We start from the raw sequence: 13189 nt of genomic DNA on the forward strand, positions 1-13189 counted from the left end.
CAAAAAGCAGTGCCCCTGTTCTCAACTGAGAACAAAGCCTATCTCAGGTCAGCTCTCAGCAGGACACTCTGACATTTGCACTCAAATCCTTCAGCAGCTCCTCTGAGGGCTGCCAGCAGAGCCTGCAGCTCAGCTCCACGCTGGCCAGCAGCCCCAGCAGCCAAGACAAATCACAGGGGGTGCTTAACAGGGAGGTGCTGGCAATATTTTAATACAACCTCCTGCCAAAATGTTGCCTTGAAGCTGTGATAAATAGTGCAGAGCAGGTCTGCGTGTACTAACCAGCAGGAAAACCAAGTTGCTGAGGGACCTACATGTTTGCTTTGTAATTTTTAAATATCCAGGAGCAATAACCTAAAGGGGTGGCTGTTAAGCATGCCACCAAACACACTTGCTGCCCCTTTTTAGGCCCTTGTTTCTGCTTGCTAATCTTAGAAAGCTGGTGGTAAAACATAACAGCTCTTAAAGGGAACTCAGTGGCCACATCTAATTTACCATCTTTGGCACTTGGGAAAACCTCATGTATTCCTGGAGGCAGAGGGTTCTGTTCTGTGGCAAAATGCCTACACTCCCCCCAGGGCGCCCTTCTGGGTAGAGACCACAGGTCAACACCACCTAGGCAGTGCCTGAATCCCCACCAGGAGAAAGAAAACGCTCTCCCACCTCCCTGCAGATCAGGAGTGGGGTTTTCAAGCCGGGCACATGCACAGCTTCTGCAACACAGAGCTTACTCTGCTCCTGCAAGCACAGACTGCAACTTCTGTACCGCTCACGGGCTGCAGCCAGGTAGGAAGTGAAGGGCAAGGCTTACAGTTGAAGGTCTGTTTTCCTTTCAGCTAGATACACCACAGAGCCCAACCACACTGTGACCTTTTAGGGGAAGAAAAACACCTCTTTTCTGTAATTCTGCAATGTAAATATAGTCATCACTGCAACACTTTTGAGAACACAGCAAACAGACAAGTACTATTGGTGTAAAGAAGAAATGGTCACAATAAAAATACTGTTCTTACCCAGGTAAGGGTAGAGAAGAGGGTTAGAACACTGTAAGTGAACATATGAAAGGTAAGGTCTTTTTGGTCTCAAGGGGAAGAATGAAGGAATTTTATGGAGGAATTCTACATTCCCTCAGTGTCTTTTTTGCAGCCTGTCACTGCAGTGACACTGCAGAAGCCCCAGCAGAGCTCTCCACAGCTTCCACCTATGGGCTGTCAGTGCTGGAGAGCAGGGATGCCTAATGTGGGGAGAGGCACACAAGACACCCCAGGGATTCCTCCGCCATTCCCCCTCAGGAGGGCCAGAAGGACGCAGCCCCTACCTCCTCCATGGACTCCAGACCCTCGTCCTTGAGGGATGTGGGAGCTTCCCAGAGAGGAGCGCCACAGATCTGCCTCCTCAGATCCCTGGGGCAATCACATCAGAATCTCCTCCCTGCCAAAGCGAAGGGGTCCATGCTGATTTACACCCACTTGCTCCCTGGGGCTGCTAATTTGATGCATCTCTACGAAAATGTGTTAGATGGGAGCAGCTGGATGAGAACGGCTGATGCTGTTGTCACTTGCAGCCTATTTGTGGGTTCATTGGGAAAATTAGAACAGATGACCTCAAGTTACTTCAACACATGTATACTCAAGGCCTCATAATCAGAATGAGAGTTTGAGAAAGCAAATATGAGATTTGGTACACCTTTGGAAAAAAAAAGCCACATTTCATATTTACTTGTTTTTTTTCTCTTGCAATTGATGGCTCACAAGGGACTTTATCATGATGAGGAGGTTGTAACAAAAATGCCACTTAGAATAGGGTGGTGAAGACTGATGGGTGACTCTGAGGTAAAAGGCAAACATCAGCTTTGTCACCTGTCTTGTAACCCCTTAACGGTCCATGGAAAAAACACTACTTTTCAACATTCTCATGATACTGGAATATGAGAGTTCCTGGGCAACATTCATATTTTATCTTACTTTACTTAAGAATTGTGCCTTTAGGGCATGCATATTGTATCCTTTAGTGATACAATATAATTTGTTTGTTTACTGAATTGATATGCATGGAAAGAGACAGGGTAGGAGTCTCAAACACTGAGATAATCATCCTTCGGTGGCTGAGCTGGGACAACACTCAAAGCTTCCCCACCTTCACTGCCAGTTTGTTTAACCAAGACCTTAAGAGGTCAGCTCTAGGGACACAGAGAAAACATTTGGTCTGTTGCCTCTATGACGAAAGTGTTACTAAGAAAGTGAAAAAGCTGTGATGGCCAATTTGTTACTTATTTCCTAGGACCTGCTCTCAAATCTGTCTCAACTTTTGCAAATATGCATGCTTCAGCCATTACCAATGCACACATCATTCAGGTGAGGACCTTGGAATAAAATAAAATCTTAGTGGGGCCCAGCTAATCCTCAATTCTGTAAAACAGATCTCTCCCTCATATTTTGAAAATGCCTTTTGCAAATAATACTTTCACTTGTGCATTTCATCCACAGAGAAAGAGGAGAAAAGGATTTATACCTACAATATGAGAACTACAAGGAAAATTATTTGGAAAAGTATTTTAATATAAGTGAATGGGACTTTCTTTTCCAGCTGGGATACACTGTTGATTTTACATGTATCCCCTTTCTACTCCAATCAGTAAAGAATCCCATACTTACCGTAGAAAGTCAAATAGCCAAATATGGCAGTCATAAAGTACATCAGAAACATGGCAAAAAATGAGATATTTGAAACCAACTGCATTTTTTTCTGTGAACGGCTGGAGAAAGAACAAGAAAAGAACACATAAGAATGGTTGGGCTGGATTTTTCCATAGCTGTTTCAAAATGTATTAGGTGTTTGCATAAGCATAGTAATTCTGGGGAGACTCATGAATGCATTTTCATTTAAAACAGAAACTCACTGACAGCTGCACAAGGAAGAAAAGGACTGGGGAAAAGGACCCTTCTTGGGGCTTAAGTGAAAAAATAGTGGGTGTGACCTGTGGATCTGCTCCATGTCTGTACCTGCTTAAACAGTGAAGCCATGTGGAGACAGGATGACCCTGAAACACTTTGGTAATTAAATTAAAAGGTCAAAATGAAGGAAGCATAAAATTATTAAGAGAGGAAAAAAGCCCCAAAATGTTTTGAATGACTGCAGAGAAATATTTGTGTCCCCATGGGCAGAAAATACTGGATTTATGCTGACCTGTAAAATAGATTAAGTGTAAACATTTAATCTTTAGATATTTATTCTTAAGTATGAGCACTCCAGTACCTAAACTCAGACTTTTAAACCCACACAAGGTTGCCCTAACAGGTACCTGGAACCTGCTCAAGTGACTTGAAATTTAAAGCACCCAGCAAGTGTCTGAGGGCAGTCATGGGTCTGACAGACCCTGATCTCTCCCCTGGGGCTCCCCCATGGCCCAGGACCCCACTGTAGCTGCCCAGGGCTGTCAGCAGTGTCACAGCAGAGCTGGTCTCCAGCTCCCCACAGCCCATCCTAGCTGGAGGTGTCAGTGAGACAGCAGTACCAACAAAGGTCTTTTAGTATCAGTAAGGCTGAAAGCACTTTTATTTTCCTGGTACTGCAACAGACTTTCAGTTGCACTAATGCTGTGGAACAAACACTGTTAGCGGAACACACGCCTCTCCTGTGCCAAATATCAACTGGCAGAACTTGGCTCTCCCCAGGCTGCTGTGTATTTCCAGGGAAAACTCCCAAGTATTGCATTATTCTCCACCTCCCTCGCCCCTGCTCCAGGGGCACAGCATGCCTGGGAGGACAGATTTCCTAGCTGACAGCCACACTTGATGAGTGTTACTAAAGCACACCTCTGAGTGGTACAAATGACTCAGAGCATCTCTGTGCTAACATTTTCCATGTAAAACAGGTCAAAACAATAAACTGTTTAAAAAAAATAAAAAAGGCTTACTCTTTAAGTTCGCTGTAAATCGGGAGGACTGATGGGTGGCACACAAATGCAAAAGCAATGGTGGGCAAAGCGTACACGGTCTGTTCAGAGAGAATTTCAGAAAATAAGTTAAGAAGAAGTATTTTCCCCAGTGGTCTGAAGAAATGTTCCATGTTCAACTACCTCAGCTCCAAGCTCGCTGGACTCTTCAAACAAACACTGAGAGCCTTTCTGAGAAGGCAAAAGACCTGTCACTTAGCATGTGTTTAACGAAATGGGGAAACCAGCGCGCTTTCAACAGGAGGACAAAGTCTTGCGTTGGTGGCATCAGCGCAGCACTGACTGTGCTCACAGAGCACAGAGCTGGCTTTGCCACGCTGCTGCTGGCTTTGCCCCCTGGGATGGGTCTGCCTGCCCAGCTAGTGCCACCATCACTAGCACAGTGTCACAGTGTCACGCGTGAAAGGGACGTATGGTGGGTCACGGCTACGCTACCCTGCCTTGGCATGGAGAGGGCTGCACACCCATGGGGCTAAGGCTGAAGTCCTGAAGAGGAAGCCCGTATCCAGACTGTAAGAAAAGAGAACACGAATGCAGAACTTACAAAGAAATGGATATTTCAAGGTACCAGACTGAATCCCTTATTTCACAGGCCAACAAAAGGACCAGGAGAGCTGTGGAGGGAGCATGCTTTTTCTTGGGGAAAGAGAAAGACCATTATGTCACCAGAAAGGGCAGAAGGCCTCCAAATGGGACCTCAGCCCCTTCTCCACTAACAACTTGGGTGGGTTTCAGTCCTCAGCCAAACTTCAAAAATGGTATCAGTGCTCAGACACTTCCATTCTCCTGAGGGAGGAGGTATGAGCAGAGGTCACATACCTGAAATTATAGGTCCTCCTCTAAGGACAACATGAGTCTATTCTATGTGCAGCTCTGTCCTGCCCTCTGAGATCTGCTTGTGCTGGTCACAGGCATCCCCTTCCCACACAAGACATCCTATGGTGCACCCCAGGCCTGACAGATTCAGTAAATGTGCTGGTTACTCTCCCGAGGTCCTTCCTTGCCCAGGCCTTTGCCACCTCTCCCTCACTCACAGCACAGTATTGTTGTGGAGTCTCCATCTGTAGGGATATTCAGAAGTTGCCTGGACACAGTGCTAGGTGGCCTTACCTCAGCACAGAGGTTTGACCAGGTGATTTCCAGGTCTCTGCCAACCTCAGTTGTCCTTCTGTTCTGTGAAACTGTCCTGTCTCTCCTCTCACACACTGAAGCTGCTAAAATGACTGGCAAATTGTTGGCCCAGAGGGCAAGCCTCTGGAGTTCAGCTCCTAATTCAGATGGACTGATCCCTCCGAGGTGCCTCCATTGGCACTGAGGCAAATGCTGACACTCACTGAAGAAGAAGACTGCCCTTCAAAATTTACTGAAATATACCTACCCCTAAGCTGCCATGGCACAACAAGTTAACTAATTCTTGGTTCATCATGATGGATCTGGGGTGATGGTTACCCACAGCCAAAGTGTTTCACTTGGCTTCTTCAACTGAAGCTGGTGGGTTAAATTTTAAAAATATACATTTTGCACACCTCTGCTATAAATGCACATTCCCTATGAAAGCGACTAAGGCCCTGAGGACCACGCCCTGATGGATAAGGTGCTGTTTCACTAGGAACACTGCATCCCAGCACAGCTGACAGGAGCCATCCTCCTGCTCCTACACGTAGAGACAGCTGCCCTCTCACATTCTCTTAGACCAACTTTTTCTGCAGCTGTGTGGTGATGGAGGGAAGCATCCAGCTGAAAGGCAACCAAATTTTTGCTGGATTACCTTTCAACCATATCCTTTTCACAATCCAGTTCACTGCATGGCTACAGAAACGTGTACCCTGTTACAAAGAAGTGGTTTGTTTGCAAGACAGAGGTTTTGGGCTTTGGATGGAGATGTGACCTACTTAGCCTCTACTGAGCAACATCCTAAAGGCACAGTTGCAGCATGGATAGTAAGCAGCAGTGGAAAGGAAAAATCTCCTGAAGAGAGCAGTTATTGTCCAGTGGTAGCTTGGGCTCATAGCTTTAACACATCTACTGCCAGGGCAGGACAAGATTGCAAGGGGACACATTCACCATGGCATCTCTGTAACACTGGGCAAGGACACCCGTTGTGCATCAACCACTGGATCACAGGTGGAACCATGGAGAATCAGGCCCTTTGTGGTGCTGATCAGAATAAGAATATGGGGTGTAGGTGCATATATTATGTGAATTAGAAGTAAGTATTATAAAAAGAAACATACCTTGGAATTAAAGATAACATACTTTGGCTTACACGTATGTTCTGAGCTATTTGATAGGATAGATGATGTTGCATTTAGCCCTTGTCCATCACAGGGAATTTGAAACTTCTTGTAAATAACCTAGAATAAGAGGAGAAGATAGCTAATTGCTAAAATAATAATGAAAAGCAAATTAGAATTGAAATATCAGTGGAATTGTGGGCATCCTGACCTGCATCAGCAATAGTGTGGCCAGCAGGACTAGGGAAGTGATCAATACCCTGTACTCAGCACTGGTGAGGCTTTCCCTCGAGTGCTGTTTCCAGTTCTGGGCCTCTCACTACAAGAAGGACATTGAGGTGCCACAGTATATCCAGAGAAGGGCAGCACAGCTGGTAAAGGGCTGAGAGTGAGTCATAAGAGGAGCTGCTGAGGAAGCTGGGGATGTTTAGCCTGGAGAAAAAGAGGCTGAGCAGGGACCTTATTACTCTCTACAATTGCTTGATAGGAGGCTGTAGCCAGGTGGAGCTCAACCTCTTCTTCCAGGTAACAAGTGACAGGACGAGAGGAAATGACCTTAAGTTGCACCAAGGGGCATTCAAACTGGTTATTAAGAATTTTTTTTTAACATGGAAATAGTGGTGAAGCATTGGAAAGACTGGCCAGGGAACTGGTGGAGTCACTATCCCTAAAAGTGTTCAAAAACACGCAAGTGGATGTTTCACTTGAGGACATAGTTTAATGGTGAACAAGGTGCTCGGTTGACAGTTGGACTTTTCCAGTCTCTTCATCGCCGACACCTTAGCAATTCTGATTCCAAGTGATTCATCCAACAAAGAAAGCAAGCTGAACTTACCACTACCAGGAAAAATACCATGCAGCTTAATGAAAATCCACTGGTATAGCCAAGGTATCCTGAAAGAAATTAAGAGGAAGTCTCATACAGAATAATTTTATTAGTCTTATCTTGGTTTTTACTGCTTTTTGCTTCTGCATGGAAAATTCAAATTTTCCATGCATCCATCCAAATTTTCCAAACATTTAATATGTGTTGTGAACTTCTGGGCAGGACAAGAGCATGTCCTGTTGGTGTGGGAGTCTCCCAAAGTCTTTCAAGTCTCCTAGCTTTTGGGCAAGCCTAAGCTTTGCTCTGACCTGTTGTGACTTCCTCAGGGTCACCTTTACCACAGTTTAACTAACTTTAGTTTTAAAAGAGGCTATGATAATTGAAAAAAACCTGAAAGTGTGCAATTGCAATCTGAATATGACTCAGGTTCCCTGAGTCATGTCAGCTGAGTCTCAAAAAAGAAGATCCCAAATGGACTTTGGTGCCAAATGTTACCAGCATGGTTTTTAAAAAGTACTGTGTACCTACTGCCATTGCAGCTGGATTCAAACACATCTCAAAATGCAATTCTCTGTACATATCTTACTTCAAAGTCCAATACTTCCAATTAACCTCACCAGTAAAAAATTTCATGCAGATAGAAAAGTAACATTTTTTGTAATCTCACCAGTTGTGAACTTGTTTTTATGGGCCACACATAAAATTGAATTACCTTATGAAATGAAGACCCTCTTAACTATAATTTGTAAAATCAATTTCCACAATTGTGTGGATAAAGCTGGTTAATACTGAGCTCAATCACTGTGATAATTTAGGCCTACTTGTTTCAAAATGCACAGAACACAGATTATTTCTGGATCAGGGAGGCTGCTTAGATAACAATGAGAGCATATTTTTCTTATTATAGTTGAATTGTCAGTTTGGCCATCAGTGGCACAATATCTGGGTTCCTCTTTTTGATTCTCATGATGGCATTTTCATCTTACCTAAGTTCTTCAGGAGACATAAAGGGAGGATTATAAAAAGCGTCACCGCGACAACAAGAATCCGCCCATCCACGTACCATTCCCTGTATAAAACATTAAAAAAACCATACCATGAGCACATCCTAAACATTTTCTGGTTTTCCTCACTCAGTCATCCTCTTTGATTGCTATACTTACAGAACTATCTTTGGTCTCCTTACCCTACAAGTTCCTAAAAAAGGAGAGAAAGGATCACATCTTGGCTTTGTAGACACATTAGGTATCCATGGCACTGCTCTGACTCAGGTAGGGCAGATTTCCAGAGTCACCAAAGTATTACCCTACCATGGAGATCAGTGTGTGGGTCTGAGAGGCAGAACCACCACCTCTGTAGCCTGACACAAGCCACCCTGCCACGACAATGAAAGATCACACAGTGGGCCAGAGAGCCCAGTGGGGCTGAGGGGCCACCACAAGTCATTTGCCAAACCACCCAGGCACGTGACTGGAGCAGCAAAACGGGCTCCAGCAGGCTGGCATGCACTAGCTAGCCCAAGTCTGCATCTCCTCTACCAAAGTGCTTTGCATCCTACTGTAAAGAAAGAAAGAGGAGAAGGGGCAGTGTTAGTGATCTTCTGTATGGCCTGTTTCCATTGCTTGGTCCAGTACAGTAGGAAAGCCTAAGAATGGAATCTCTATCTCTACAACCTTCTCTTACACTGCAGCACACCACATAATCCAGTGCAAGGGGTATTAACTGGTATAAAAAAATGCTACCCCTCTACTAAAGTAGCTGGCAAATGCCAAAGAACGATAAGGGGCAGAAATCTCATAATAAAAATCTTATAATCTTATAATATTTATATTTATATAAATATTCTGCAGTGCTCATATGCTACTAGCAAAGAATTTCACTCTGTGGACCTTGTTTCAGGGGCAAAATCATGTAAGAGACTGAGAACTCGTGGAAACAAATAACATCTTTAACTTGCATTGTTCCCAATATTTCAAGTGTTGCCTAACACTGTAAAATATTGGATTCTATGATAAGAGTTTTGTATACAACAAAATTCTTCATGAAAAGCTGGTGTGCAAAAAGGGCAACTAAAGTTTCATTCCCTGTTCATTGTCTCCTTCCCAATTTTGTCTTTTATTAACTCCCTGAGATATTCCTGTGAAAATCTACTTTGACGAACTTAAAGGGTATCCAATGCTTCAAAGCTTTTGTAAACATATGCTTAAACTTTACTATACAATGTTAAATTCTACAGTCTGAGTATCAGAACTAATTCAACTTACGAAAAAGTTTCTTCTTTTCCCATTAGAAACTTTATGGCAGAAGGCAGCTCATTTTTGACTATGAAGAGATAGCTCAACATTGCTGGAGGAAGAATTAAGATAATTTTAGAAAATGGGTAAAATAGTTTGTGGAACAAGTACTGAGAAGCATCCTTAACCTTCTCCCTCCCACATCAGTGTCTGATGATAGAAAACCCCAAACTATGACTGACTGTAAATTACTGATCATTCAGTAATGCAGTATTTTTAAAGGGCTGCATGCAAAATGATAGCCACAACTATATTGAGGAGCATGAAGGTCTCTGGATGTCATGGAGAGAAGGAACCTGACTTGTTTGCAGCTGTAAAATTATTGAGATTTTCCTAGCCTTTGTTTTTCAATATTCTTTATTTCCTTTACCTCCAATATTCTGAAGAGATGTAGATCCAAAGACAATCATTTTCCCTGGGGTACCAAAGATCTGCTCACCAAGCTTTTCATACACCATGCAGCCTGCATGAGAAGAAGAGGAGAAAGGTAACAAACACACTACTGAAAGCTGTGGAGTCAAAGCATTTACGATTCCTTTTCAGCCAAGCACCCATCTATGCAGCCAAACCTACCATTTGCAAGTAAATAGGGAGCTCTTGTAATTTCTAGGGCTGAAAATTATGTAGGTATATTTTCCTGACTTCTAAAAATGTTATTGTTGGTTACCAGTCATTTCTGAAATGGAAGCTCTTAAAGAGTCTTTTAAACACTTTTAATGAGTCTGTCTGTACCCCAAGTGACATGTTAAGTTCTGGTATCCTCATCCCAGCATAATAAGTTTTGCACTTGCAATGAGAGTAATGTAGGAAGGCTCCCCTCCAGAAGAAACCCAGCACAGCAGGATCCACAAGTCAGCCCAGGCAGCCTGGACACACACTACTGCCATTCTGCAGTTCTGCTTGCCTTGACTGAATGATCAAATGAGGACAGCCACTGGTTTAGAGGATCATTTATGGCTTCTAATGACAAAGCCTCAACTTGTGAATTCTCAGTGTTGTATGTTTTTGGTAAAGCAGCCAAAGGTGTAAAAGATAACTAAAATTTCTTTTCAAATATCTGTCAAGCTTGTGAAACTCCTCTATTAATTAGTTTGTGTTTATGTTAATTTTTTTTTTACTTGTCTGTGATGTAGGCTGATAAAAAGAGTAGTGGGCATTGTGAACATGATGAGATACATAGGAACAGAAAGAGAAATACTGCAGATGTTATACTGGGCAGATGATTTTTGGGATAGATTTTTAAAATGCATCCCATTATCTGGTTTTCTCTATATTACCTTACAGGTGACATTTCTGCTTTAAAGTTTGTGTAAAAAGTAAGTCTGAGCTTAAATGTACCAGCAACACAGAAAACAGGATTTAAATTTTGGGTGTAATGGGACACAAATGTAACCACATTGAGGAAGCTGTACCTAGTTGAAATAGGCAGTTGCTGACATTATACGTACTATAACAGTAATAATGTATGTCCAAATTGCATATTTAAATATTACAGTATTCTTATGCACAGATTATTTTATAAATATGACATTGTTAACAAGGAAACATTGTTAACATTTAGACATTGTTAACAAGGAAAGAGGCTCTTGGACTTCAGAACACAGTGTCATTTGACATAATACTGTAGGCAACTTCCAATTTCTGTGTTGAGATAGTGTATCTGTGTTACAGTTACACTTCTCTCTGTGAAGGAACTGTTCCCTTTTATTTTATTCTAAGAAAACTCCACCACAAAGATTATCAGGAGTTTCACACTAACCACTAAGGACAAACTGTATTTCCAGGTAAGTTTTACCATAGGCAAAGATACATTATATTTCATTTGCAATGCAAAGAAACTATATGAGTTGTTCCTTCTAGCTCACTGAAGATAACATTGCTGGGCAGCAGAATTCATTCTTTGTCACAAGTATTTCTCTTTACAGTGATGTTGTTCTCCATTGCCATTCCATAAATTCTTCAAATTCTTGTTAATTCTAGGCTTCTGACTGAAAGTGTATCAGGCCTTCCTATTGTGTCAGCAAAGTGATAGAAAATCCCCATCTTACACAAAGCACCTGGCTTCATTTAAACACTTGTCACTTCTTGTTTTTTACATTCTACTGAATGGTGTAGCATCTTAAATTACCTGTTTCCTTTGAACACACCAACAGGAGATGTATTGAATAAATAGACAGCAGCGTGACCGAAATCAAAAGTAGCCTAAAAAGGAATGGAAAAGGAGGTTTACCATATGAGATGAGGTCTGACATTGCAATATTTCATGTCAGGTCACGTTCCTATCGACTCTGAGATAATTTTTTATTCTCCTGACAATGCAATAAGCCCTAAAATACATGTGATTCACATCCTGCTTGCAGTTCCACCACAGAGGTAGAATACTCTGCATGGAGAGGGATACAACCAAATAAGACTTAGCAGAGCTGCAGAGTTACATCTCCTCATATTGAAAAAAGCAAAAATAAAGATGTTTTATCAGAGAGGAATGAAGATTTATCAGAGCACAGACAAGCCAGGTATGTCACTCAAAATCCATTCTAAGGCGCTTTTTTATTTTCTGGAAGCAGAGTGAAAATTTAAAGCAAAGTCCTTCATTTAAGGACTTCCATACCAAATGGAAGAATCTTTTCCCAGGACATGTTTCATATGCTACCAAAGGGGTGCCCAAATGGCTTTTTATGTCCCTCACAGTGCCCGAGGAGGAGGAAGATGCGGGGAGTTAAGGCTAGACTGGCTTCCCTTGGGAATAAAGGCTACAACCTAAGGCTTGTACGTTGTCCAGGTAGAGATTCATGTTGCCTCACTGATGTCAGTCCTGGTCTGACATGATCCATAATTTAACTTCACACAGAAGAATTGCAGGAAGTAATGACCAAACTGTTTGTGTAGGGAACTTGCTGGCACAAATGATAATTAGTCAGTGCCGGGGGCCAAGTGCATAAAAGCACATTTTCTCATTGCTCAATGTCTTTAATCCAAGCACCATGTGTGCCTTCCCCTCCAACACTCTGACACACAAAGACCTGATGATGTTTTCATGATGTGTGTGAAGAGCATTCAGACAATCCGTTGGCAATCCCTCCCTTTATTATGACAACTACCCTCTGGACACCAAGAAAAACACGACTAAAATTCAAGAGAAAACAAACTGCTGCCATAGATAGGCAGCAACACATCTTTTTTATAGGAATACATAGAAAGAACAGAATGAGAAGCCTCCTCCCCCACTTTTTTATTAGTTTAGACTGGAAATACTTTCGTGCCAAATAATGACCAACTAGTTTCTTGGGGCCAGAGGAACAGGGAGAAACATAAAGAGGTGATAGGAGGAACTGTCCTTTCGCCAGCAAAGAATGATGGTTGACAATAACAACACACTCTTTGTACAGCCCTAAGGGTGTTTCTCCTTGAGAAGGTGGAGAAGGAAAGGAAGATTGTACTAGCTGAGGTCACTCTGGTCCATTTTTTATGGATTTGCTAAGCCCTGCTGTTGCCTGTGTTCCCTGCCGAGCCGTTCCGCCCCTGTCTGCCTACAGGCACAGCGCTCAGCCCCAGTGCTCAGCTGCAGGGGCTGACTCACTCCCAGCCCCAAATGGCTACAGCTCTGCATGCCAGCATCCAGTCTGTCTTAATATTAAAAGCTTCTGTTTTTCAGGCACTGAGCTCATGGAGCCTTTGCAGTGGTAAAAATAACACTCCCAAGCAGCCAGGTATTTATCTGATCTGTTGTCCTTAGCTCCCCATAGGGTTCCTACAGACACTTGGCATTTTCATTAGCACTGTATGAAAAACTTGTTTGTCCTAGGACTGTGGTATGGACAGGAATATTCGTGCCAGAACCACCCCTTGGAAAGGAATGAAAATGTCCATGCCACTCGCT

The 13189-nt window shown here is 42.8% G+C and overlaps 1 protein-coding gene across 2 annotated transcripts in view; it reads right to left on the bottom strand.

The window, feature by feature from the left end:
* SLC38A1 (solute carrier family 38 member 1) overlaps positions 1–13189 on the bottom strand; it is a 42569-nt gene that overhangs the window by 8557 nt on the left and 20823 nt on the right. For both annotated transcript variants that reach the window (XR_004981788.2, XM_036400339.2), the window contains exons 5-12: positions 11438–11511; positions 9680–9772; positions 9280–9361; positions 8002–8084; positions 7025–7083; positions 6190–6309; positions 3917–3996; positions 2655–2755 (exon numbers count right to left, since the gene is read on the bottom strand). Coding sequence is in view for 1 of the 2 variants with exons in the window: in XM_036400339.2 (XP_036256232.1) it covers positions 2655–2755; positions 3917–3996; positions 6190–6309; positions 7025–7083; positions 8002–8084; positions 9280–9361; positions 9680–9772; positions 11438–11511 (692 nt within the window). In the remaining variant the exon portion in view is untranslated. The remainder of the gene's footprint in view (positions 1–2654; positions 2756–3916; positions 3997–6189; positions 6310–7024; positions 7084–8001; positions 8085–9279; positions 9362–9679; positions 9773–11437; positions 11512–13189) is intronic.

This window comes from Molothrus ater, chromosome 5 (assembly GCF_012460135.2).
Source record: "Molothrus ater isolate BHLD 08-10-18 breed brown headed cowbird chromosome 5, BPBGC_Mater_1.1, whole genome shotgun sequence".
NCBI classification, from domain to species: domain Eukaryota; kingdom Metazoa; phylum Chordata; class Aves; order Passeriformes; family Icteridae; genus Molothrus; species Molothrus ater.